The sequence below is a fragment of the Excalfactoria chinensis genome, chromosome 2, assembly GCF_039878825.1.
Source record: "Excalfactoria chinensis isolate bCotChi1 chromosome 2, bCotChi1.hap2, whole genome shotgun sequence".
Classification (NCBI taxonomy): domain Eukaryota; kingdom Metazoa; phylum Chordata; class Aves; order Galliformes; family Phasianidae; genus Excalfactoria; species Excalfactoria chinensis.
This window is the reverse complement of record NC_092826.1, coordinates 44,442,740-44,467,030: the sequence shown is the minus strand read 5'-3', so window position 1 is coordinate 44,467,030 and position 24,291 is coordinate 44,442,740. Positions and strand designations below refer to the sequence as shown.

Below are 24,291 nucleotides of genomic sequence, written 5' to 3'. Positions count from 1 at the left end.
TTGGGACACAAGTGGGCCACCTTCTGGGAAGGTGAAACATAAGTGAATTGTAACACTAACAAGGTTAGAAGTGTCGAAGTTGCCATAGTTGTATCTTAGAGGAGTTTGAGAAGCAGTAGACCACTGGCTAGTGTTAGGGGGGAAAAGGGTCTTTTCAGCATGTGCTGTACAGTTGTATAATGGTTGGTGTCCTGAAGCTAACGAGGAAAGATGGTATATTTATAAATAATTCTTTATCTATTGTATATCTTATATCTCAGTTGAATTGGCTTCTTGCTCAGCTTCACCTCCTAAAACTTTAATTATTGAGCTTTTGGAAGTCTGTGTAGTTTTATGAGTCTTGACCTCAAGGTAGTTTTGATGATAGTTTATTGATGATATGTCGGAGGTTGATGGCTAAATAGTGTAGATGTAAAACAGATAGGTTGCTCTGGGGTATTTGATTTAATGGCATGTGGTGGCTTTGCAGATGTTGCAGAGATTTGGAAACTGGTTATAAGCATAAAATAGTTGCTGTAAGAGCGCCCTGGATTCTGAGATAAGCTCTGTGCAGGCATAGAAATTACACTTTCATATGGCCAAATGTTGAGTTACCTGCCTGTATTGAACGAAGGCATGCCATGTTTACAGGAGGAGGATCTAGTCCTGACAGTGAGTAATTGAGATTGACGTGGTGCTGGAGGAGAAAGGGGCAATGGGGTGATGTGGTAAGTCATGCCTGAGTGTCAGTATGTCATAAACAGAGGGCTAATGGGATTACTTTGTACAGAGGCAGGTGAGTCTTTAGGGCGAGATACTAAGCTTAAAAGTAAGAGTGAAACTTAGAAGATGCTTAGATGACAGTACTGTCTGTGCAGTTGCTGAATCCAGTGGTAATGCCCAGAGGCCAAGAAGGATGATAGAGAAGGACAGGAGAAGACAGAGGGAGAAACAGTGGAAAGATTTGAAAGCTTATCATAACAGCAAAATTTGACTTCATCCATAAAAGTATTTCAAGAACAGAGAGCTGAAAATCTCGAGTTTAACAGAGGAAGGTTGTGACCAGTACTTGGATTTATTCTTTTTGTCCAATGAATGCAGGGTCTTAAATCAGCTGCTGAGTTGTGTGTACCCCAGGTGATTGCTGGTGCTGTTGGATTTGTTAGTTTTGCTGTAGGTGAGTTGATGAATTGTCAGAACAGTTCCTTGGCTCTTTTGGTGGACTCTCTTTCACTAGGACTTTCAGAAAAGCATCTGTTCTGGAATCCAAGCAAGATGTGATCAATGTGTTTTTCTTAGAAAGCCTGCTTAGGGGATGGGACTCCACTGCTCGTTTGCAGCATAAGGCACGTGCTTCTGCATTTCTGTAAAGAGTCAGTTATGCAATACTTCATCATGAGATACAAAAAGAGGAGGGAAAAATTGTCGGCGATGGAAGTTTTGTGATTATGAATTCCTCAATGATAACATCTGTTGCTTTGCTTATTGTGGTGGGATTTCTAAATTTTAGTCTTTGATTTCTTTTATTTTCTTTTATATTTTAGAATAGTCCTTATCAGCAGCAGAAGATCCTTCTGCAGCATATTTTCAGTGCTGCCATATCGAGACTGTACCCAAGTCGGGTATGTATATTTATACACGTACTATGTAGTCTTTCTGGGCCTGCATGTAGAACTGAGTACAGATAACAGAATGTCAGAAGCTAATGCTTTTAAATGTCTGCTCTGAGAAAAGATAAATGCATTTAGATATGTTTGCATCGTGGGGCATTATCAGGTTAAAATTGCAATTCTCACTTCTTACTTTATGTATACATGTTGCAGTATTTTTGTCTATTAAACTAGAGAAAAACTACCCTGTCTCAATTTTATGTTCCTGAAATATCCGCAGCCTTTATTGTTTCTTCTGACTTCACTCTTCTTTGACCAAAGAAGTACTGCAGACAGAACAACTTTGATTTTCTATGCAGCCCTAGCTTTATGATTCTTCCACATGAATATGGTTCTACTCTACTAGATTTCCAGTACTACTGGGAAATAACCAAGTCTGAACATAATACCTTTTTATTGTACTTGTAGTAATTGGTCAGATCAGTCAGCTAGTAAAAAGACAGTTGTAGCAATGCTGGCATTGTTTTGGCAACGATGCTACACGTGTGCTTAGGAGCCGCAAGCAACTTCCATGGAGTTTCGTTACATCTCTGGAAGGGCTGTGACCTCTAATAGGAAAGACTGTATTGAAGCTGTTCTTTAAAGCTTTTTTGCTCTTGCAATGAAGCTGTATTGAGGAGGAAAAGTCACCTTGAAGGCTCTGGGGCATAACTGCAGAACAGCAGCACAGGGCTGCAGTTCTGTGCCCCTGGGGCAGAGGGTTAAGGCCTGGCCACTCCCCAGAGAGCAGTTGGTGTTGGCTCCGTGCCTGCAGACCCCAGCAAGCCTGGGGGAAATATTTGGCTGATACAGTGAGGTGGGTTTGAAAGACCCACAAATCACTTAGCATCAAGTTCATCCAGCTCACAGAAGATGAACTTGGCTCATATTTTTCAGTCATCTGTTTAATTCTAGAGAGCTATCTGCAACATCTGCTCATGCATCAGTAATTCAAAAGAAGGGGAGATTGTTTCTAATGCAAGAAGGAAAGGAAGTACCTTTGTATGAAAGTTGACTTGCTTTCCTGTGTCTTACAGGAAACCTTTTCCCTCAGTTAAGCAGGGATGACACATCAGGGAAATTCTTGACAGATTGGCAGCTTTGTTCATTCTTCTTTGGTGCACTGCCATTCATTTATGGTCATTGCCCTCTAGAAATGGCCTCTTTATTGAAGAGTGAATGTATTTTGAAACACTGATGACTGGTTATATCTTCAAAATTAAACTCATATTGGATCCAGCTGCGAGTCTAAATATCATTTCAACATGTAATGTCTTGCACCGTGCTTGCACAGCAAGAAGGGATGGGGATGATGAGGTAAAAAGTGCCAGTACACATCAATCCAGCTCCATTCCCTTTGTTAAAAAGCCAAGATAATAAAATAAAATAAAATAAAATAAAATAAAATAAAATAAAATAAAATAAAATAAAATAAAATAAAATAAAATAAAATAAAATGCCCTCTGTCTTTCTTCCGAGCATTAGAGGAAGAGAGAAACAATTAAGTGGCACCTCCTTCCAGGAACAGCTGGTGCTATGAACAGATGAGGCACTGTGTAATAAACTGTAGCCACTCTGTTCAGGCTGCACAGTAGTTGCTTACTACTACACACATTTTGGATGGGTAGTAGGAGTGGGACACTGGTAGCCTTTTGTAGTGACAGCATCCTTTAGCTTTGCTTTCTCTCTGGATTGCTGATGCATCTGTCCTGGCTGGTTTATGTTCTGTAAATTTTATTGTCTAACTGAGGAGAAGCAGAAAATCTTTCCAGAAGGGAATTTTGGAGATGTCTGCAATTAAAACAGCAAGTCCTAAGGGAAGCAGGAGAACAGGTTGGATATTCATGTAGGAGGGACTGCTCCATGTGGCAGGAGCCCAGGGCAGAGTTGCTGCTGCTTCTCCACCTCTGCTCCAACTTGTATGCTCTGCGGTCTGTGAGGAGACCTCCTGGCACAGCTGTGTTTGGGGAGGCTGCCAGCCCCCACTACATTGTAGGCAGCACAGAAGAGTTTCACTGTATCAAGGCTGGCAGCTGAACTGCACTAACAGATCAATTTAAAAGCTGCCTGAAAGGCAATTCTTGCCGACACAGCTAAATTCTGTGCTCTTGGCCAGGATGGAAGGGACTTTGTGACCCCTTCGCAGCCATATGCAGGAAGCATGCTATAGACTTTACCCACCATTCTCTACAATAGCAAGAATTTTCCTCAAGCTATGTTCTTAAATACAAATGAGTGTTTGGGGAGAAACACAAGAGGACTAAATTTGAGTTGTCCCTTGGGATACCAATACCAGTTCCCTCTCCCCTGCAGCCAGGCAGCAGTAGGTTTACTGCAGTGTGGCTTGCAGCAGGATTCTGAAAGGAAGTGCACTGCAGAGCAGGGTTTGCCAGTGATGGATGGCAGATTTTGCTGCCTGCTGTTTCAGAAGTCATGTCGGGTTGCACATGCCAGGGCTGAGAGGGGAGGACACCATTTGCCAGGGAAATTATGTACTTTTCTCTTTTGTTGGAGAGAAGCAAGTGTAAACCAAAGAGTGGTATGTTGGAGAGAATGAAGTCATGAACAGTAGCAGTCACTAGAATTTTGTTTCCTCAGAGTTTTGTCCATACTTCGATGGAAAACTAATGCTCTAGCTTACAGTGGTTTTGTGCAAGAGGAAATTGAGAATTAAAGATCCATCAAGGTCTTGGGATGCATTCCTGCTGCTGAAATCACTGATAGATAGATACTTACACAGATCCGGGCCATAATGTCTTCTCTTCAGGTCTGACTACTGTAAGGTTACCCACATCTTTGTGGGTGGTGTGATGGCAGTCAAAGCTTCACCTGTCTGCATGATCAAGAGTTGGGTAATGAGCTTAACTCTCATTTAGTCTGCCAGAGTAGCTGCAAGAGCAGACATAGCCAGATTACAGCAACATAGGGAAGGCTGTCAGCAACGGAAAGAAGCAGAAGTCTTGCCTGCTGCCCTTCCTTGGCCCCAAAGTCCTACAGTATTAAGACCTAAGTTGGCAGACCCTGTGCACTGCTTAATGGTAAATAAGGGCCATGATGGGAGAGCTGGCCCATACTGACTGCACTGTTACAGCAGTATTGCCTCTCTTACTAAATCAGCAGACACACAAACTCTTTATGGTTAGCAACCAGTCTGCAGAAGCATGCATTATATTAGCAGCACCAGTAATACTGGTTGAATGCTTGGCTTTGATTATGTTTTTGTGAAATACAAGGTCATTGTCTGGTGCACAGGTTAGTGGTAAGGCAGTTGAAGGGCTGCCAGTAGTACTGCAGTTTTGCACGTGCAGTTGCTATGTTTCAATGTACTCAAGATCTTCGTGGCTAAGAGTATTATAACCTGGATTTTTTTTCTGCTGAGCAAAATCTTGCTTACCTGGGAAACACACATGCTGTTACCACACAAGGATGTGTGGAGTACTTAGAAATCGTATTTAGAAATTTAGAGAATCATATGTAATGTTGTGCTAATACTTCACGTTCCTTTTCTTAATTAAATACAACACTGAAAATGATGGAAGAGCTGCTTTGCAATGAGTTTTGGAACTGGAATTTTAGCTCAGCATCCCCTTTCTTCTCCCTTGAAGGAGAGAAGAATCAATTCCTGTATAGTTCTGCAGACTGGCAGAAAATGGGATGTAATGACAGTTATCAGAGGTGTGCCTTGTGCCACCCCTGAGCTGCTGCGCTGCACACCTCCTTTGTCAAAGGTAAGTGGTTGCAGTGGCAGCTCACAGCAAGTGGAGTTGAAGCCTGGTGCTGTTGCTCTCCCAGGACCCGTTCAGTGCAGAGATGCTCTGTGGACCCTGGCAGTGCCCCATCTGTGGTAAGGAAGGACAAGCTTCCAGGTAGCAGTTCTGGCAAAGACTGGCTGGGTAGTGGGAGCAAGAGCACCAATTTTGTCCATTGCTTATGTGCTCTTGGAGCTTTGTTAGGCACCACTTCCCCTTCAGCCTCCAAGGAGATGTTACACAGGTCTGGCAGTTGTCGTGGGCTTTGTTGGCAGCACTCCGTGTGTCTTGCAGGACACAGGCCTAGAACTGAGAGCAGTCCAATTCTTTTTCATATTTTCAAGTGCCTGAGCACTTTCAAAGAGGGGGATGGTAAGGTTATGTGTTTTATTATTAGCAGTGTTACAGGGAATGAAAAAGGTACCGTATTGTGTACCCCCCCAAGGAAAAAAGGTAGCAGTTAGTTGATTTTATACTTCTGTTGCTTTAAATTGTTTTTCCTGTGGCACACATTCTTATAGCTCACAGTTTAAATACATGTTTTGAAAAAAGGCTTTTCAGGCTTGTTTTTTGTTAGTGGCAAAAACTAAGCATTCGTTTTCATTCACACATTGAAATCGTTTCTATTGTAGTATTTTAGTTAGTGGTGTTACAGTAGCTTTCTAAGAGCTTCCAGGTTTCTCTAAAGGTATGTCCAGAAGATGAATGTCAAGAAGCTGGGGAAGGAGTAGAGCTGGCAGTGTCGTGCAGATTCAGCTGGTTTTGCATCCAGCTATCAGCAAGGGTCAAGATGACTGCCTGTGACTGGGGCTGGAGGTGATGATCTAATGTACAGAAAAATCCAGGGCATCTGATAGTGTGTGTCCTTAGAAAACCAGCCAGTTCACAATCGTGTTTATTCTTTGTGGCATTGAATTAAGTGGTTAGAAAGTTGCCCTGTTGTAAGCATAGCTGCTGAATATTGCTCTCTGGTAGCAGTATAGGAGCTTATCTGACTAAGCCTGCCTCCAGTTAAAGAAAATAATACAGTATGAGTAATCAAATCGATGGAAGCACAGAAAATTGATCATTTTTCTGAAGTAAAGCATTAAGTCGTTAGATTAAAAAGAAATGTGTTATTCTCAGAAATGCTGCAGACTGCTTTCTTCTAGTTTCTAAAGATAGATCAGCACTGAATTTAACTTTGTCACTGTGAGGCCTGGCAGGATCACTAATGAGTTCGATGATGCTGAGAGCAAGAAGTTTTCAATGCTATCATCCCAAATCACATGTAGCCGCAGTGATCAATGAGCCCATAGGCCTGGCATTCCCAAAGGGTTTCATTATCTAAATTCCAATATCTTTGTCTGTCTTCGGTGTTCTTAGTAAGAAACATTTTGCATGCGAAATGAGGAAAAAAAACACATTTTGGATGAGTTTGTCTCAGACTGCACTCCTGCAGTCAGTTGCTTTGGCAGATCAGCCAGCAACCGTTGCTGTGATTGTAGAAAACAGAAACGTTTAGTGGAGAAATGAGAGCTTCTAAATTGCCATCAGGATAGTAGACATAAGCTCATAGTAAAGCGGAATACTTTGTTACATCCTACAGGCTTATTACAAAGTTCCTTGCCAGTTTTTGTATGAGGCAGTTTTTTTTCCTTGTTTCTACCTAACTGAACAAAACCAAAACCAAGTGCATGCTAGCTTTACAGAAGGACAAAGAAAACTGTTTCCCTTTGCCCTCAGCACAACATGACATTTTGAAACTAATTGCATAGGTGAATTTTACAGAGCTGTCATTGCTCATTTTTATGAGGTTCCTTGTTTCCTCAGATTGAAGATAAGCAACAGATCTCAGAGGCTAATAGGTTTAAGTTCTGAACTTCTACCCCATGTTGGGCAAAACATCAAGACAAAGATCTGACACCTGAATATGTCTGGAGAGAGAAAAGGATGCTGACCCGTTAGATCAGTCATTCCATGAGTTTCTCCACCTCCTTTCACTATATACTGAATCTTCAGATGTTCTAGCAACACTAATTAGGGTCCAAAAACTCTCAACCCATTAAAGCTGTCAGTCACAGTTAGTGGAAACTTTGCTTTTGGTCCTACTGGCAGTTCATCTTTTCCACAGTTGTCATTGTCTTCATTCCTGTAAACAGAGACAATAAGTAAAAATTATTTGCAGCAAAGGATGAGAGCAGTATTTTTTATTGACATCTCGTGAGCTGCGCTTCCTTATGGAATAAATCTGAGCAGTCAGGAATCACTGAGCATAAAATATAAACACAAAAGGCTTGTATCTCTAAGTAACAATTATCAGATACCCTTTGCAGTAGGTAGAAGGCTTTTTCTTGCATCTATAAATCTATTCAATATTTAATAGGCTTCTGAATTATTCACAGATTAAAGTGTTGCTGTCATTTAAAGAGCAAGTGCCCAGCAGGACTCCTGCATGCAGCTTTATAGATCACGTCAAATCATAATGTTTGATTCATTAAAGAAATGCTATACTTCCAAAAGTAACGCTATCTAATTTGTATTCTGTTAATCCAACTAATACAACACAAAGGCTAAGAATTCCTGTTTTGATTCTTATTTGCCTGTTCGATAAAACTTTTTTACTATCCCACAACAAATTTGGATTCACAGGTTATTCGGTTCTGTTCCAGGAGAATCTCTGAGGGAGAGAAACTAAGTTTCTTCTTTTTCTTCCCATCTGGGATAACTGCAGCAGTTTGCTTAATTATGAGTGTAGTTTCTAACACTGCTCATCAGTTCACTTTCTGGAAATGGTAAACACATATAGAACACAGTTATTTACTTAAATCAGGGTAGCTCCCCAAATGTCGAAAACTGGGCTGGTCATGTGAATTCTTTTCATTTTCCCTGCTCAAATAAATTGAAGGTAGTCACTGGCTTCCCATGATTTATTTTAAGTTCTCATTTAGATTCAAGGGGTTTGAATCCCTGGAAAATTTTGTGAAAAAGCACTTTTGGAAAACAAACCACAGGAAAACTGAAAACGAGGAAGAGAAGGAAGGAAGTTTTCTTCACTTAAAAGCCTATTTGGCAAGGACTGTCTTTCCTACTCTGCATTTTGTAAACAGCTCTTACTACTGCATGTTGGTTTGTGCAGTTCCTCAGTGCCAGTGATAATCTAAATACCTTAAACACGGAGGAAGCTTACTGTTTCTTGTGTTGGTTCATTTTTTTCCAAGCTCTGATCCTCTGTGCTCCCCCCCTCTGTGGGGCCTGTTGCCCATGGTGCCATGCAAGTGCCCATGTCCTGGAGATCTTGGTGTTGGTGATTTGCTGTGCTTACTCATTGGCGGTCTCAAAACAACCATCATACTCATTCTGTAGGTATGGTTCACTTGTTATGCAGCAAGCAAAGCAGAGGCATCTCCTGCTTTCCTAGTTGCTTTTGGGATTTGGAAGGCTTGGTGAGGAAGAAGCTGTGCTGGGCCTACTCCAGCAGCAAAACTGCAGTGCCTGGGTGGGGAAGGTTCTCCAGCACTCTTGGGTCTGTAGCTTGCTTTTACCCACCAAAGAAACAATAACCTGCCTTAATTTAGACTCAGAAAGGTTTTTTTTATTATTATTTTATTTAGCTGGCTCAGTCACAGGCATCCAAATTGAGCTTTGCTGAGGCATTGGTGAAGTTTTCTTAGTAGGAGTGAGAAGAAAAATGATGGCTCCCCCAGTAGAAACTTACCTAGCTTATTGTTGGTCTTAGCAATAAGGAACTCAGAAAGGATTAACTGAAGTCACCTAGGGATCTCATATCAAGTGTTTGCCAGGATCTTCTATGAGCAGAAGTATAAGATGGGATGATCCTTTTCATCTGTACAGCGATAAGAAACTGTGTTATTTTGCACTGCTTTTCCTCGAGAACGAGTTAAATTCTTAGTTTTACAGACAAGTTTCTCTGAAAAGAGTATAATTTTATTACTGTTTTTCAACATAAGCAATCTTGCTACCTAGAAATAAAGAACATGTGTAAAGGAAAGCAGACTCTTACAAGCACTTGCAAAACACTTAGGATGAGGGAGAATAACTGCAGCGTTGCTTGCAGGATGATGAAGCTAGAGGCTTCTTTTAAAACATCAGAAAGATGTGAAAAATTGAGCCACTAATCTTCATTGATCTCTTGCAAATGTCCAGGAGTCATTCCTCTGCATGCTCGCACTTGCAGCTGACTCTGATCTCTGCTCCCAGAGAACTGATTTCATTTAAGTCCCCAGAGCCACTCTGGTTTTGAAAAGCTGCTCTGCTGACTCCTTAAATGATGCCAGATATTTGTTGGATGAATTAACAAAGCTATCGAGCCTTCTCTGTTAATTGCATGGAGAGTTTTCTCTGTGACTTGCTTTGAAACTTATAATGGCATTATTTCTTCCTCATTATCTTTGTGGAAGGAACCTAAGCTATTCTGATATTACTGAAGATAAACCAGATTTTTGTTTTGTTTTTTTGGTGACTTCCTCAAATTGTGTGTTTGTTTCATAGATAAGACCTACTGCTATTTAATATGTGTTTCTAAATGTCATTCCTTTAAGCATGTTCTGCCCAAGAACAGAGAAGCTAATCTGATGCCTCTGACAAAAGGTTATTTTTATGTCATTATTTGTGCAGCCTCTCAGTAATATGGTATCAGGAAGCAAAATGATAACGTGACACTGCATGAAGAGAAGCTCAGGCAGTGAGTTAGCAGGGCTTGGTTTGGGTTAAAATGTGGATGCAGTGTTTTCTTTTGCCCTAGAGGTATGTTTTCCAGCAAACAGGTATGCTGGATTTTTATAGAAGCAAGATACATGACTTGCTGGGAACATACTGGTTGTTAATTTTCAGAGAAGTAAAATGAGTGACTTCTTATGAAGACAAGGAAGCAGGCTATGCAGAGAGAATGCAGGAGTAAACCCAGGGCAGCAGTCAAGTGAAGAGCCTTCTCTGAGCTTCAGTGTCATCATCTCTCCTGCTGTGGTTTTTAAGCATGTCATTTGGACCTTGGTGGAAATCATCCAGAAAAATATCACAAGATAAACATTTGGAGTTCCATGCAGTCACCGTTTGTGGAGCAGAAACTTGATCTTTGTCCTTTTTATCTTCAGTCACATTTTGATCGTGAGGTTAAAGCATGGGATACAGCCTGATTGCCTCAGGCATCTCATTTACCTCTGAGTGTACAAAGCCAAAACATCAGCTCTTGTAAAGCAGGAACACAGATTTCTATTCCAGGTGACAGGAAGACCTGCATTCCCTTTGAGGCCTCCAGGAAGACATTCACTGAGCTTCAGACACTCGTGTGCTTAAAGGTGCAGAAATTCCTCCTGAAGGCTTATTTGGGCTATTACTTCTCTGTGTTGCAGCTTGGGGCACTGGGGCATGTATTTTAGAAGCATCAGACTATTATGATACACATCTAGACTATTGGGTGTTATTTGAATCTGGTAGGACTTGCAGTTCCCTGTCCATAGTGAGCTGTTAAGTGTCCCCAGTGATGAGGAAAGGTTTTGCAGCATAGGTAGAATCTGAGGTGCAACTAGGAGCAAGGTAGGTTTTTGCTGTAACATATTATAGGCAACACAGTCCTGCCTATAGAAATTGTCTGGTCTGCTTTAATTAATGCTTTGCATTAATACATTTGAGTTAATGCTACCTTCTTCCAGCAGTGCATTGTGAAAGGTCAATAAGAGGTGTGTACTAAGAACTGTTTCTGCTCTGGTTTCTGTTCCCTAGGGACATGAAGTTGGATGGTGGACGCCAATGCCATTCTACTGGCGTGTGTCTGAAAGAGATCATTGGTCTTGAAGGTGTGGAGCTTGGAGCAGACGGGAAGGTGGGGATACTTCAGTTCCTACTTCATGAGGATTTTTTTTGTAGTAAGGAAAAAATAGGGCATAACTAACAACAAGCGCAAGTGTAAAAATGGCTAGCAACGTGCAGCATAATACAGTAGTTAAAGCACAGTACATACAAACTGTAAATAAGACCAGCAGAAATTCAGAAAGTGTCAGTGTCCTCGCTGTCAGTGCTAACAACTTTGCTGATGAAATCTGCCTCTGGCAATGTCTAAGTCTGTAGAGCATTACTGAATCACTCGGTGTTCCCTTGGCCCTAGCAGGAGATATCAGTGCAGAGTATGTTGTTAGGAGCTTGAAAATAATATCTGGTGATAGCTGTAAGCTGTAATTCTGTTTGCTTTCAATTTTGTTTAATAAAATAGATCTTACTTAACGTAATCATTTGTCCAAAGGAGCAGGAGGACACTAATGTAAACTGGATCCTGGTATGCGTTCATTTGAATAGAATAAGTAATTAATGAATCTTTAGGGAAAATTGATCCATTTTAAACAAATCTACAGAGGAAAGATTATTTTAATCATATATGATTTTTATTTTTTTTTATTTTTTTGCTGAAAACCTGATTTACTTCTGATGGCTTTGTTTATCCAGCCTGCTGACATTTCTGGATTTAAAGGCACTAGGTCAGTGCTGCTGCACATGGTGTGCTCACCTAACCGAGTTACAGTCCAGACCCCAGACTGTAAATTCTTGAGGACAATCTGTCTGCTTATAAATAAATTAAGGCTCGCATGTTTTATTTGATACCTGTTCTGACCTCCTCATAAACCAGTCTGGAGTCTGAGACTCATTATTTTTTTTTCTTCCTTTTAATGTTATTTTTTTAAATAAACCTAGAAGCAAGGTCTGTTTCTGGCCAAGAATGCAAGCAGGGAATTGGTTCACTTTAAAGTTAATTTTATCACAAGTTATTCATTCACATGGAGTCCATGCTGTAAGACCAGGCAGTGAACGATCTGTAGCCATTGCTGTAAGCCGGTAGCTCATTTATGATACCAGTAAGACTTTGCCAGACCAAATCCTGAAGGACAAAAAGAAATAGAGAAAGTGCTTAAGTTAAGAGGTGTTCAAGTGATTTGCCTCTGGCTGATGTGTGCTGAGGGACCCGTATAGAAGAATGCTATTTCAGTTAAAAAAAATAATAGCTGAAGTCTGCTACAGAGAAGGCCCAGTGGAAAAGACGGTCATGTTTGTGTATCTGACCCTTGAGTAGGATTTTGTAAATCCAGTGTATTAGAGCTTATGTGTATGTTTGTGGTTTTGTTTTGTTGAAGAATTAATGCGTTTGCAAAAGCTTTTTTGCATAGATAAACTGACCACACTGAAGCACACGTAGGTGATGTGTTATCTGTGCCTAACTATTAAACCAGAAAGTCTCTTGCTAATTTGGCTTCCCTTGCTTTAAACTGGAGAGCACCAAAGGGGTCCTGCTCAGCTGAGCTGATAGTAAATCTGTATACTCTGACTTTCTTTTTAGACTGTTTCGTATACACAGTTCCTGTTTCCAACCAATGCTCTAGGAACTCGGAGGAACACGATAGACTCCACATCATCCTTCTCTCAGTTTCGCAATGCAAGCCATCGTAGCCTTTCTTTGGCAAGGGCTAACAGCACCCAGGGGAGCATCGATGCAGGTAACTCACCAAGAAGTTTGTTTTAATATATTTGCATAGTCTGGCAATAGACAATTATAGAGAGACACTTTGTCTCTGCCAGTCACTTTTGTGCTTAAATTAAGCAAGATACAGTCTCATGCAGTAGGTAACATAGAACTCAGAACACCTTTCTCCTTGCTTGTTCCCTTTTGTTCAGCAAAGCTGGCTTACAGATCATGGGAGGTTGAGTAAACACAATCGCTGGTTCCGTGTCATACTGCCAGCCTTCCTACCACAAAAGGCTCATCACCTTCGTTTGCTGTGGAAAATACACAATGGCAACATGATAGTCATAAGCTGAAGGAGTAAATCATACTTTTGACCTTTATTAGACTGGAAGGTGCTGTGTTTACAAAATTGGGCACAAAATGTATGCCAAAGCACTGTATGCTTAAGATACTTCAGCATGTTAATTGAAACAAATCAAAACATCTCCATAAACAGAGGAGAACTCGTTGCTGGGAATAAAATTCAACAAAACCTCCCCACTGACTTTCCTCTCACCTGAGCAAGGCAGGGTACGTGAGGCCACGTTTGTTTGGCAGACTTTTGGCCTGTGGCCTCATTATGGAGCTTCAAATAATTGTGCAGTTCTCTAAGCCCTAAGTTCATATTTACCAGGCAGTTAATTAACCTTCGATCTCCTGTATCTTTCAGAGTTGTGTTACACATTACTGAAGTATGTAGAGTTGATATCATATACAAAATGTTTTTTCTCTTTCATACATCCCACACGAAGATCATTTTGTGCATTACCAAGTTCACAGTTTGCCACTAACATTACATCTAGAGATTTCTTGGTGTGATAAATCCCTTTGTTATTTTTACCGTTGTTTTGTAGGCAGCGACCTGGGAGACTATGTTGAATATGACCCAAATCTTTTAGATGATCCCCAGTGGCCATGTGGCAAACATAAGCGGGTTTTAATCTTTCCTTCATATATGGTAAGTGATATGCAAAACTAGGTGTAGCATAGGTAAATGTTGGTAACAGTATTTAGAACGTTGAGGTTGCATTTGGCTGCAATTCAAGAAGATTATTATTATTTTTAATCTACTAATAACAGCTGTTTGAAATGCTTTGTTCTATCTGACAGTTACTTACTGGGACATGTAAAAACAAACTTGCGGAGGTATTACAACAGTAAATGCTTTCGTTACCACTGTATTTCATAAATGTTTTAGATGAAAGGCTTGTCGAACAATGCGTTCATTCTCTCTCATACAGAGGAAAATTTATACTTCCTCTAACTGGCATCTATTACAAAATAGGAGAATGCCCATTAGGGTTTTTCCAAAGTCTTGAAACTGCATTGTATTTTGATGCTTATCATTCCCTCATTAGAATAGAACCTCAGTGTCTTGTATAGCCTATGTTTCCCAGGTGTCTGCTTCACCATGGGATAGTCCTTCCTTTCATTGCAGCAATTATGAGCAGAATCTGTATGTTTTTCACTATTATTACTCTTAGCAATATACAAATAGGGTAGGATTTGAAATGTTGCAGCTTAAGACTCGTTCACATTCTCACTTGGAAGAAAGAAACTCCTGATGTATTTAAAGATACAGTCTTTGCAGGTTCTCTTCTGCCCCCTAACTGGTCTTTACTTGGTAATAGCATTGGTAGGTGCATGTTCTAGAATATAAATGTATTTTACACACGTCATATAGATTGTAGCAAATCTCCTTGCTGTCTGTCGTACAGAAAGGCGTCATTGAGCCTGAGTCTGAGGCTGCATTTGGGTTAAAAACCGAGTGAGAAGTTCAGTCAGTTCTCAGCTTAATTTCAGGCAGTTTTTCTTATAAGGCTGTCAAATTATGTTTGGCTGGCAGCCCACAGTGTGTCATCCTTTTTGTGAGCTGCATCTGGGTGGGAAGATATTTGTTAGGTTTTAATATGGTTATTGTCATGGACAGGGAGCTGTCTTCCATCAAACAGAAAAATGTTGTTAACTGGCATCCAAAATGAACATAGCTTAGCAATCATGATTGCGTTTCCAACCTTCCTCAGGCTGGAAACATACTCCAGCCAATCTGAGTCCTCTAAGGTCACCCAAAGTCTTTGAGGCCATCTCTTCTTGCCATGAAGCAGACACGGTTGGGTATGTGGGTGCTCTCCTTTTACATACACCAGTAAACCACAGCATTTTGAGGTCTGTGACTGTGCTTGTATTGTGGTAAGCTGGCTGGGGCTTTCCCCTGTGAGAGAGGGATAACTAGGTGCATTCATGGTGAAAAGTGGTCTTGAAGGGTGACTATTAATATCATTGTCATTGTTTGTTCCTTCTCTAAAGGAAGGCACTGATCTGAGAACAGACAGAAGGAAATGAAGTGCTGTGTTTTCTTTGATGGTGGGAATAGCTGGCATGAGCCAAGAGCTTTCTTGTTCAGGATCCAAGATTTTGCTGTGATGCAACACAGGAGCTTGACAAGGAACCAAGGAGCGGGTGTTTGTTCTTCAGCGCTTGGCTGAGGGATTTCACAAGGGGCTGGTGTTTCCTTCATTGAGAGAAGGGAGGAAAGGTCATGCTGGAGTGTCCCAGGAGCCTGCAGGTTTAAACAGGCTTTGGCAACTTGGATTGCATGCATCGAGTAGGTATTGTGTCTATCTTATGCTTTCCGGGCTCAGCTTGTGTTGCCACTCCCTGCAGTTCACACTGGTGTGAACGGGAGTGTAACAGGCTGTAATTTCAAAGCGTTTTCTTTCCCAGATATGAAAACATTCTGTGAAATGACCACAGCATTGTCACTGTCGTTGTTGCTCCAAGCAACCTGTGGCCCCAGGTGGAATAGTGCTTCAGCTGCTGCTTCCCCTGAGTGCCTGAGCAGCTGAGAGTGGCTCTGGTGTCAGCAGTGTGTGTGGAGAGCTGCAGTTTGTAATTGAAGTTTCAGTTCTTGGCCAGCATTTAACATAAATGTTTGGCAGCTGCAAGCTGTTGGGCTTTCCCCCTCCTCGTAGATGTCAGAGCAATTAGCAGAGAAAGGTGAGTGACAAGGATGTGAACAAACAGTGTTTTAGATGCTGAGCTGCAACAGATTCGCATGGTGCTCCTGGCTGTAGAATCACTGAATGCACAGATAGGGCACCTGAGAACCCACCATCTGCTTTCAGGCCAGGATTGCTCCTCTGCTACAACACTACTGAGATTTACATGGATTCTGCTTGCATAAATACTGCAGGCTTTATCCCGAGGCATAAGACAGACAAAATGTGTGGTCCTGCTTGGCTTTTAGTCTGAAATAAGTGGAGTTAGCATTGGCGCCTATGGAACATGCTGCTCCCTCCTGTTTTATGGAACCTGAAGTTATTATCACTCACATTGGCTTTGTGGTCAGCAGAATTAGTGCCGATTTGCAGAGCATTTTTAACTGCAAGTCCTCAGCTGGTTCCCAAGAATAGCAGAGCTTCCTCTTCAAAGATAGTAGTGGGCGAGGAAAAGTGCTTTTGGATCAGTCTTCTTTATTTTTTTGCAGCGAAGTTCCTGGCTTTATAGGCTGTGCGTTTCCCTGTTGTATTTCTAAAAGTGATGCCCCAAAACAGCCTGATGAACAAATCAGAAGAGGCAGTTTAAATAATTGTCCAGCACAAACCCCACCACTTCTGTTAATTGCATTAGTCATATGTAAATTCTAGTCTACCCCAGAGAAATTATTTCCCTTTAGACTGTCTTTGTAGGAGAGTCGACAATCTCTGCTGCAGTATAAACAGTAAGAGGTAGAAGAATTCATGCTGGGGGAGGCGGGGGGAGGGAAACATCATGTCATGGCTAACAGATGTCTTCCTGGCTGATACTGCTGAAGCAGGAATTCTTGCAGATCCTTAAATCTCCCTCGAAAAGGAACTTTCACCAGCTAACAGGCAGAACAGTGACTTCTTCACTAGTGTCTCACATCAACCAGCGTGCAGCCAGGTTCTGCAGTGTCTCTGTGCTCACCCTGCATTGTTGTGAGCAGAAGGGAGCACTTTCTATGCAGGGGGAGAAAACTCACTCTGCAGCATGCATGGGGCCAACCCCCACAGCTTTGGTTCTGTTGCTAATACGAGAGCACAGGAGTGTGTTCACATGGCTGCTCTCTGCTACAAGAACTTGCAGGACAAGAGGAAAAGCCTAGGTCAGTAGCAACTTGACTTTGAGTGACCCTCTTGTAACAACATCCCTGCAGTATCCATCTATCCGTGCCCAAGGGATACACTTGGGAATTGGGTTTTGGTCCTTAATGACAGTTCCAGTGTATTGGTTTAATGATATCAAAGCAAAAAAGTGTGTTGCAGAAGGCTGTATGGCTTTTGCAGCAGGCTGGCCATCAGCTTGCATCTGCCAAGTGAAGCACCGTTGTTGAGCACAGCCAGGCTGCATTATTAGATATTGGTCTTCCAATCCAGTTTTAAAATTAGAACTGCTCGCCGTTCCATCCGTGTGGTCTGACAAAAGCCCTGCACGGTGCTGGAGTGCATTCAGCTCCTCATTGCTGTCTTTCACAAGGAGCACCAAGGTCAGAAGTACTCCACTTGCAGGCAGCGGCCTTTGGCATCGGCACCATATTCTTTGAGCTGCTTCTGTAGATATAAATTAAACCTCTCCAGATTGCTTTCTTATCAGCTGCTCGCCTCGTACTCAAAAGTCTCAGGGAGCAGAGGATTGCAGTGGTGGTATATATTCATAGTTAAAGCCAGTGCTGTATGGATTTGATGCTATATTTGGCTGAGGCTCCAGTAAGCATGTATTTTGTGACAATGGAGCACTGTATTAATGGAGAACGATTTCGGTGTGTTAACAGGATAAAATAAACTGGCATCCTTACGTGCACTCAAAGAGGGAGTTTTCAGATGGTTTGCTTTGTGAAATTCTAAGTATTTCAGTTTAAGGTCTTTGAAAGTAACTTTTTAACAATGGAAGCTTCTTTTAGTCTTCCTTTTCCTTTATTCTTTTCTGTGTAGTTATTATTACCATTATAAAGGAATGACTCCTATTTTCCATGACTGTTTTAAGCTTCTGCTCTGGCAGGATTTGCCACATATATGCATACTTAAGGCATCTCCATATACATTGAGTTACAGTTCACAGCTACACAGCTCATGTATGGCATGCCCTAAGGCAGTACAGCGTCACTGACTTCTTCTTGCTGTGTGGTTGAGAACTTACCACCGTGCTACTGACAGTCTGTTTAAACCTGATGGACTTGTGTCTGCTCTTCATGGAGTGCATTTATTGAGGTCCGGGGTAAGGCAGCTGAAGAGAATTTATTGTATAACTTCCATTTACTCACCTTTTTTAGTCTGATTTTACCTTTCTTAAGGGGAAGGTAGAGGCACCCAAGTCTAGGTCATCTTTTACTGGTAGCATGCCAAAAAGTAGGGTTTATTTTCAATGCTATTTCATCCTGCCAATCTTTCCAACCATTTCAGGCATCCTCCCTCCTCCTGTATTTAGGAAACTATATATACAGCTTTCCTCTGAGAAAGCAGCTGCTTGAAAATGCGTGTGAATAACACAGAAGTTAACCTCCAAGTTCAAAACTGCCAGCCATGCAAAAAGTGTGCAGAGCAGAGCCCCTCAGCCCGAGCATTCATCATGTTGTCCAGGCATCTGTCAGCCACCATCTATCAAAGCTTTCGTTCGTCTTGTGCAACTCCCATCGCCAAACTAAAATATACATCTACAGATTTGTATACAGAGAACGTGAGCAGAGCTAACAGAGGAGTATTTCTGAATACTAAAGCGAAATGTGTTTTGTGCAAGCAAGCTGTGAGAAACAAGACAGACGAGCCCAGATGACAGAAGTTACAAACATGGGAGATTAGAGTGTTGGGGGAGAAGGGTGGATCATTCCCAGTACTGTGCTGGTGTATGTGACAGCCCTGGCAGTGCAGAATGTCTAACTGCTAGGGAATAGCATTATCTATGATTGAGAACATTTGGATGGGAAAAATGTCATGCTCCTTTTAGGGAAGTGTTTGCAACCCCCTGATAAAATTTGGAGCATCAGTGTTGTACAGTGCTCTTGTGTGGGCAATACAGAGCTGTTCCAGACTGACAGAACTCAACCTTGCTTGCACTGATGTCTTTTTGATACAGCAGCTTTGTTTGTGACTTCCAGACAGCCCAAGAGAAATAAAATTTCTAAAGCAGAGGAGAGAAAAGGAAGAGGAAATGCTGAACAGGAGAAAAGCTGGCAAACAAAAAGGTCAGAGCACTCCCATTTCAGCAGTAAGGTCCCAGCTGGCCCTTTTAGGTCACTAGGTCACCCTGGCCATGCTTCTGGCCTTGTGCACACACTGAGGTTTCCTCCAGCCCATCTCCTTTCCTGCTCTATGGAAAGTTCAGTGGTGAGCGGTTTGCAGTGTGCAAGCCATGCCTGGGGGAAGGACAGACAGAGGATGCTTGAACAGGTGAAGGGGTAGCTGGGGCTGGGATTTCTCCACAGCCTCATAGGTGCACAGTGTGGCAGAGAACACTGCCCCTCTGATGAGCAGCATCCCAAATTTGTCGTCTCTGTAGGCATCAGCTGGGCAAGGAGCATCCCGCTGTTCAGAGACAAGTCAGGCTTCTGCAGCAGCTACCAAAAAAATCGTGGGAAAAAAGAAAATAAGTTGCACAATTCCTTTTCCTGAGAAGCAGGACAGTTAGTTGAGCTCTCCAGCATGGCACTGACAAGATGAGACAGCTGCCTTAGAGCCAGTGTGTTCAAACATGCTGCTGTTATCCTGTTACATGAATCAAAACCAGCACACACTGGCTTTCATCTGGATTTCATTATTGTGATTTATATCATAGAGACTGTTGTCTAGCAGGAAGCAGCAGTATTCAGAGTTGGAGGGGGGAGATCTTTATCGCAGATCCTTATCACCAGCACAAAACTGACAAATCTCTGTGTTTAAAAATAGTTGTACCTCCTTTCCATTTTCAGTTTTAAGCTGTCTGCTTATTCTCAAGCCTCTGAATGTTTCACTTTACGTATTATTTCTCTTTTTAAAAAGAACTTTAAAAAAAAAACAACAAAGATTCTATTTAAATACAGGCAGGTCTCCTGGCAGTCAGCTGGCTCAGAGGACTCCCCCGTAAAAGCAGAGCAGTGTATAAGGTACCCATGAGACAGCTGCAGGATCACATATGTGTCTCATCATAGAATGGTTTGGGTTGGAAGAGACCTCACAGCCCACCCAGTCCCACCCCATGCTGTAGGCAGGGCTGCCCCCCAGCAGCTCAGCTGCCCAGGGCCCCATCCAACCTGTCCTTGAGCGCCTCCATTTGCTAGAAGTGGAAGCAAGCGCAGCCTGCTGGCCAGCATCACCTACATACAGCCCTCCAGCTGGCTCTGCTGGGTGCTTGGGACCTCACTCTGCGAGGTGGTTTCTGTCCTGCACAGCTCATCCATGCTATTTGGTGTTCTCTGTGTAGTTGGAAATGATGACCTGGAAGGAGCCGAGAGCAGGTCTGCCAGGAAAACCCATGGTGGCTTTGTGGGAGATAACTAAGATAAAACTAAGGAGCTCTGCGGTAACAGCAAGCAACGAGTAGTTACGTTTGCAGTGAAGCCTGGAACAAGGCGTGGTATAACTTTGCAAAGTAGCACCAAGCTCGTTCTTTCCAGGCTTGCCCAAGACAACCAAAAAATGCTGGTAGTATACAAAATAAACTTTGGACTTAGTAGTGGGTAGCCTTGCTATATTCAGCAATCTTTTGAATCTGTAAATAAGTGAGTGATGATGGACCCGCATTTCTGTATCTCAAGTAGCAAACAGTGCTAAATTATGCTCTGTAGCTCTTCTCAGTAGTCCTCTTACAGCAGCACTAGGAAGATCCCTGTGGTATCACAAAGAACTCCCAGCATGTCTGTGTAAGCATCAGAAGCACACAACTTCTGATGGTCATCTTGGGGAAAAAAGAAAAAGAAGAGACAAGGAGTAGGCAAGTAGGAAACAGATTCCCATGGAAATAAATGAGAGGTAATCAGCAAGAATTTGTTCTTCAGCTTATGAGGACTGAGCCGTGCTGGGCTGCAGTGGGCCCCCCTACAAGCAGGTGACTCTGTACATTCAGCCAAATCTGCTCTTCCTTCTGCCTTCAGCAGGCCTGGCAACAGCCAGACCCATGCATCCAGGTGATGCCTTTCTCTTCTAGACCAAGTAGGGCAGGGTTTCTCCTCTCCATCTTTACCTTTCTTCTTTGTATTCAGGCATGGTAGCAAGCTGCCTGCCTCAACCTTGAAGACCAAATATGGATGTTACCTTCAGAACACTGTGGGGACTGCCTGGGTCTGTGCTCTGGCTCATACCTACATATGCAGGGCAGCAGGGTTGGCTGTAGAAAGTTGACGTGGTATCCTCCTTTTTGATAGTTTCTTATAACTGGCAGCTCTCCTGCATAGGGCAGAATTTTGTAAGAAATCATTCTCGTTATTGAGAAAAATCTGGATTAGTGCATAGGATGTAACTGTGTCAGAGGGGGCTTGCGAGCATTTATACTTTGTGGCAAGCAGCTGTTGTGCTTGACATGCCTAGCAAAATTACCTGCCAAGATGTCACGGGGAGCAATTTATCTGGGCAAATTATGCTTTTCACACTGCAATTCAGATAGCTGAATAGCCCTCATTGTTAAAGGTAGGTATGACTGCAACAACTCCATGTGCCAAGAAGTTGGCTTTTTCCTCTTCATTATAGCTCGTTTGCCTCAAATACTGCTGTGAGCTATTTAGGGGAGAAGCACAGTCTGCTTTCTTCTAAATTCCTGTTATTACCCCTTATTTCAGTACCATAGCTCTTAAACAAAATGCAGGACAGGTTAGTTGCTTTTTGCTCTTATTCATGCTCATATCTGATCCAGCCAGGGACATGACCAGATAACAAGAGTTGTCCAGTTGCTCTCCAAAGCCATATTCTTCCTTCCCCAAACCCTTCCATGTTTAATTACTGGGGAAAAAAGAAAAGAAAAAAAAATAACAAAACATATTCAGTTGGGTCTTTTCAGCTGATTTAGATTCCCATAAGGATATAATACAGGGAGGTTTCATCTTCTATAAAGGCATAACACGGTGTGTTTTGCATGTCTCTTTCTACCACTCTTTGTTTACAGTTAACACAATGTAGTTTAACCATAAACAGAAATTAGAAGGGAAAGACAAACCGGGAACTGGATACTCTGAGGCTGTATTGTCTTCCATGCTTTTGTTCAAGGTCGGAACAGCCAAAGCCAGGAAGAGAATTGGCACATTACTAAAAAGAAGGGTTTGCTGTTATTTGGCTGATAGTTTTAGACCAAGTGAGTGGTGGTAGATAGTTTTGGCCAAGTGTTTCCTGAATGACGACTGATGAAATGAGAGAAGTGCTGCACACCCATAGCTGCTGCTGCTGGCATGCAGATTGGGCATGGAGGGCCCTCTGCTAAACAGAGAAATTCTTAAGGGGATGAGAAGAGAATCGTAGATTTTTTCAGGTTGGAAAAGACCTTAAAGATCATCGAGTCCAACCACAACCTAACTGTACTACCCTAACTCTAACAACCCTCCGCTAAATCCTGTCCCTGAACACCACATCCAGATGGTTTTTAAACACATCCAGGGATGATGATGAAGAACAGGAATCTCAAGGTAAAGGAAATAGGCTGTACACTTCTCTCATGTTGCTCTAACTCAGTATTTCTGTTCACTTAGTACGTAATTTTTGAGACTGTATCTTTCATTCTATTGAATGACTCACCATTTAGGCCAGTTACCTATTTTGTCATAAATCTAGGATAGAGTAGTCAAGAATTTGTGCCAGCAGTTCCTTTGAGCAGTCCGTTTGAGACTGGCAGTATGTTTCAGAGCCACACACAAAGTCCGGTCATCGAATCAATTATTGTGATAACTTACTTTGGCTTAGCAAGAATGGTCAGCGAGGTTTCATCCACCCACGTTTGGCTTAAGGTCATTCTCAGCAGTATTTGGAAGGCTTGTAATAAGGTACGTGCTGTTCAGGGCTTGTGCTGAACATTCATCTCCGATCTCAGGTCACCCTTTCTGATGGAACAGCTGCAAACAAATTGTTATGTTAATTCAGACTTCATTTTTCCTGTCTCTGAAATCATGAAGACTGACTGGCATTTGTTTGGTATTTCTTGCTTGCGGAGATTGAGTGATCTTGTTTGTTATAAACTATTAAGAATGATTTTCTCTCAACCATGTGTTACAGACCACAGTCATAGACTATGTGAAGCCATCAGATCTCAAAAAGGACATGAACGAGACGTTTAAGGAGAAGTTCCCTCACATCAAGTTAACCCTCAGTAAAATAAGAAGGTAAGTTGCAAAGCTTGGTATGGCTGCAACATGATATGGCTGTCTGACATCGCAGTGCGATTGCTGTTGTACTTGAAGAGACACACAGCACTGGTTGATTTTCCAGGACCTGCAGAGGTGCAGAATAAGTCAGATGATTGCTTTGATTAGTGGGCTCTGAAAACAAGATGGGGGACTATGCAAACATGTACCGCTCAGGTGTCAGTGTCCACGTATAAGAGGATGAGAATGCGAGCTGTGCTTGCACTATACTATTAGATCCAGAAAAAATAATACAAAAAAAAAGACTACAGACTTATGGCACTGTTGGCTTTTGTGCCTTGTGCAAAGAGCACGGCCAGAAGCAAAACAAGTGATCGGTTTCACTGCAAAGCTGTACTATTTTGTCACTGTTTCTAGTGTAGCAGTCTATACATACTAAAGTAATGGTGATCTAACGTGACTGAAGTGGCCAAAAGGATACTGATTCCTGTTGCTCTGTAACTAGAGTTCTGCAGTACACAGCAGGTTTGGATTTGATCAATCATAACCAACTGCAAAGTTGCATGTAGATCATAAGCAATCAATCCATTGCTACTAAATAAATTGTGTATAGCTTCAGACTTCCAGTGAAATATTTTCACAAAAAAATGTCAAAGCTCTTCAGTTACTACTGCAGTTTGATACAACTGTCTGTTGGAGGGAAAGGATTAAGTCAAAACAAGCAATACAGTGTGTCCCCAAAATAGAGCATAAACACCTGCCCAGTAAATTACACTTTTCCTTTCCATTTGACTAAAAAGGAATCTCTGCAATAATGACTCCTACGGTGAAATGAGTAATACTTTAAGATGCGATTCACAGCATACTTGTCTGGTCTCTTTATTCAGCTTGAAGAGAGAGATGCGCAAGCTTGCTCAAGAAGAATGTGGTTTTGAAGAGCCAACAGTAGCCATGGCCTTTGTCTACTTTGAGAAGCTCGCTCTCAAGGGGAAGCTGAACAAGCAGAATAGAAAGCTTTGTGCTGGAGCCTGTGTCCTTTTAGCAGCCAAAATTGGCAGTGACCTCAGAAAACACGAAGTCAAGCATCTTATAGATGTAGGTATCCATACAGTTCCTGTGCTCTCTCTACATTAAGTGCCAGTGTGTGGTGTA

At 42.1% G+C, this 24,291-nt stretch overlaps 1 protein-coding gene across 1 annotated transcript in view; it reads left to right on the top strand.

The window, feature by feature from the left end:
• Nucleotides 1-24,291, top strand: part of CABLES1 (Cdk5 and Abl enzyme substrate 1) — a 65,210-nt gene that overhangs the window by 36,515 nt on the left and 4,404 nt on the right. Inside the window, exons 4-9 of the mRNA XM_072330160.1 lie at nucleotides 1,524-1,601; nucleotides 11,099-11,198; nucleotides 12,702-12,858; nucleotides 13,721-13,824; nucleotides 23,051-23,157; nucleotides 24,027-24,234. Of these exons, the coding sequence (XP_072186261.1) occupies nucleotides 1,524-1,601; nucleotides 11,099-11,198; nucleotides 12,702-12,858; nucleotides 13,721-13,824; nucleotides 23,051-23,157; nucleotides 24,027-24,234 (754 nt within the window). The remainder of the gene's footprint in view (nucleotides 1-1,523; nucleotides 1,602-11,098; nucleotides 11,199-12,701; nucleotides 12,859-13,720; nucleotides 13,825-23,050; nucleotides 23,158-24,026; nucleotides 24,235-24,291) is intronic.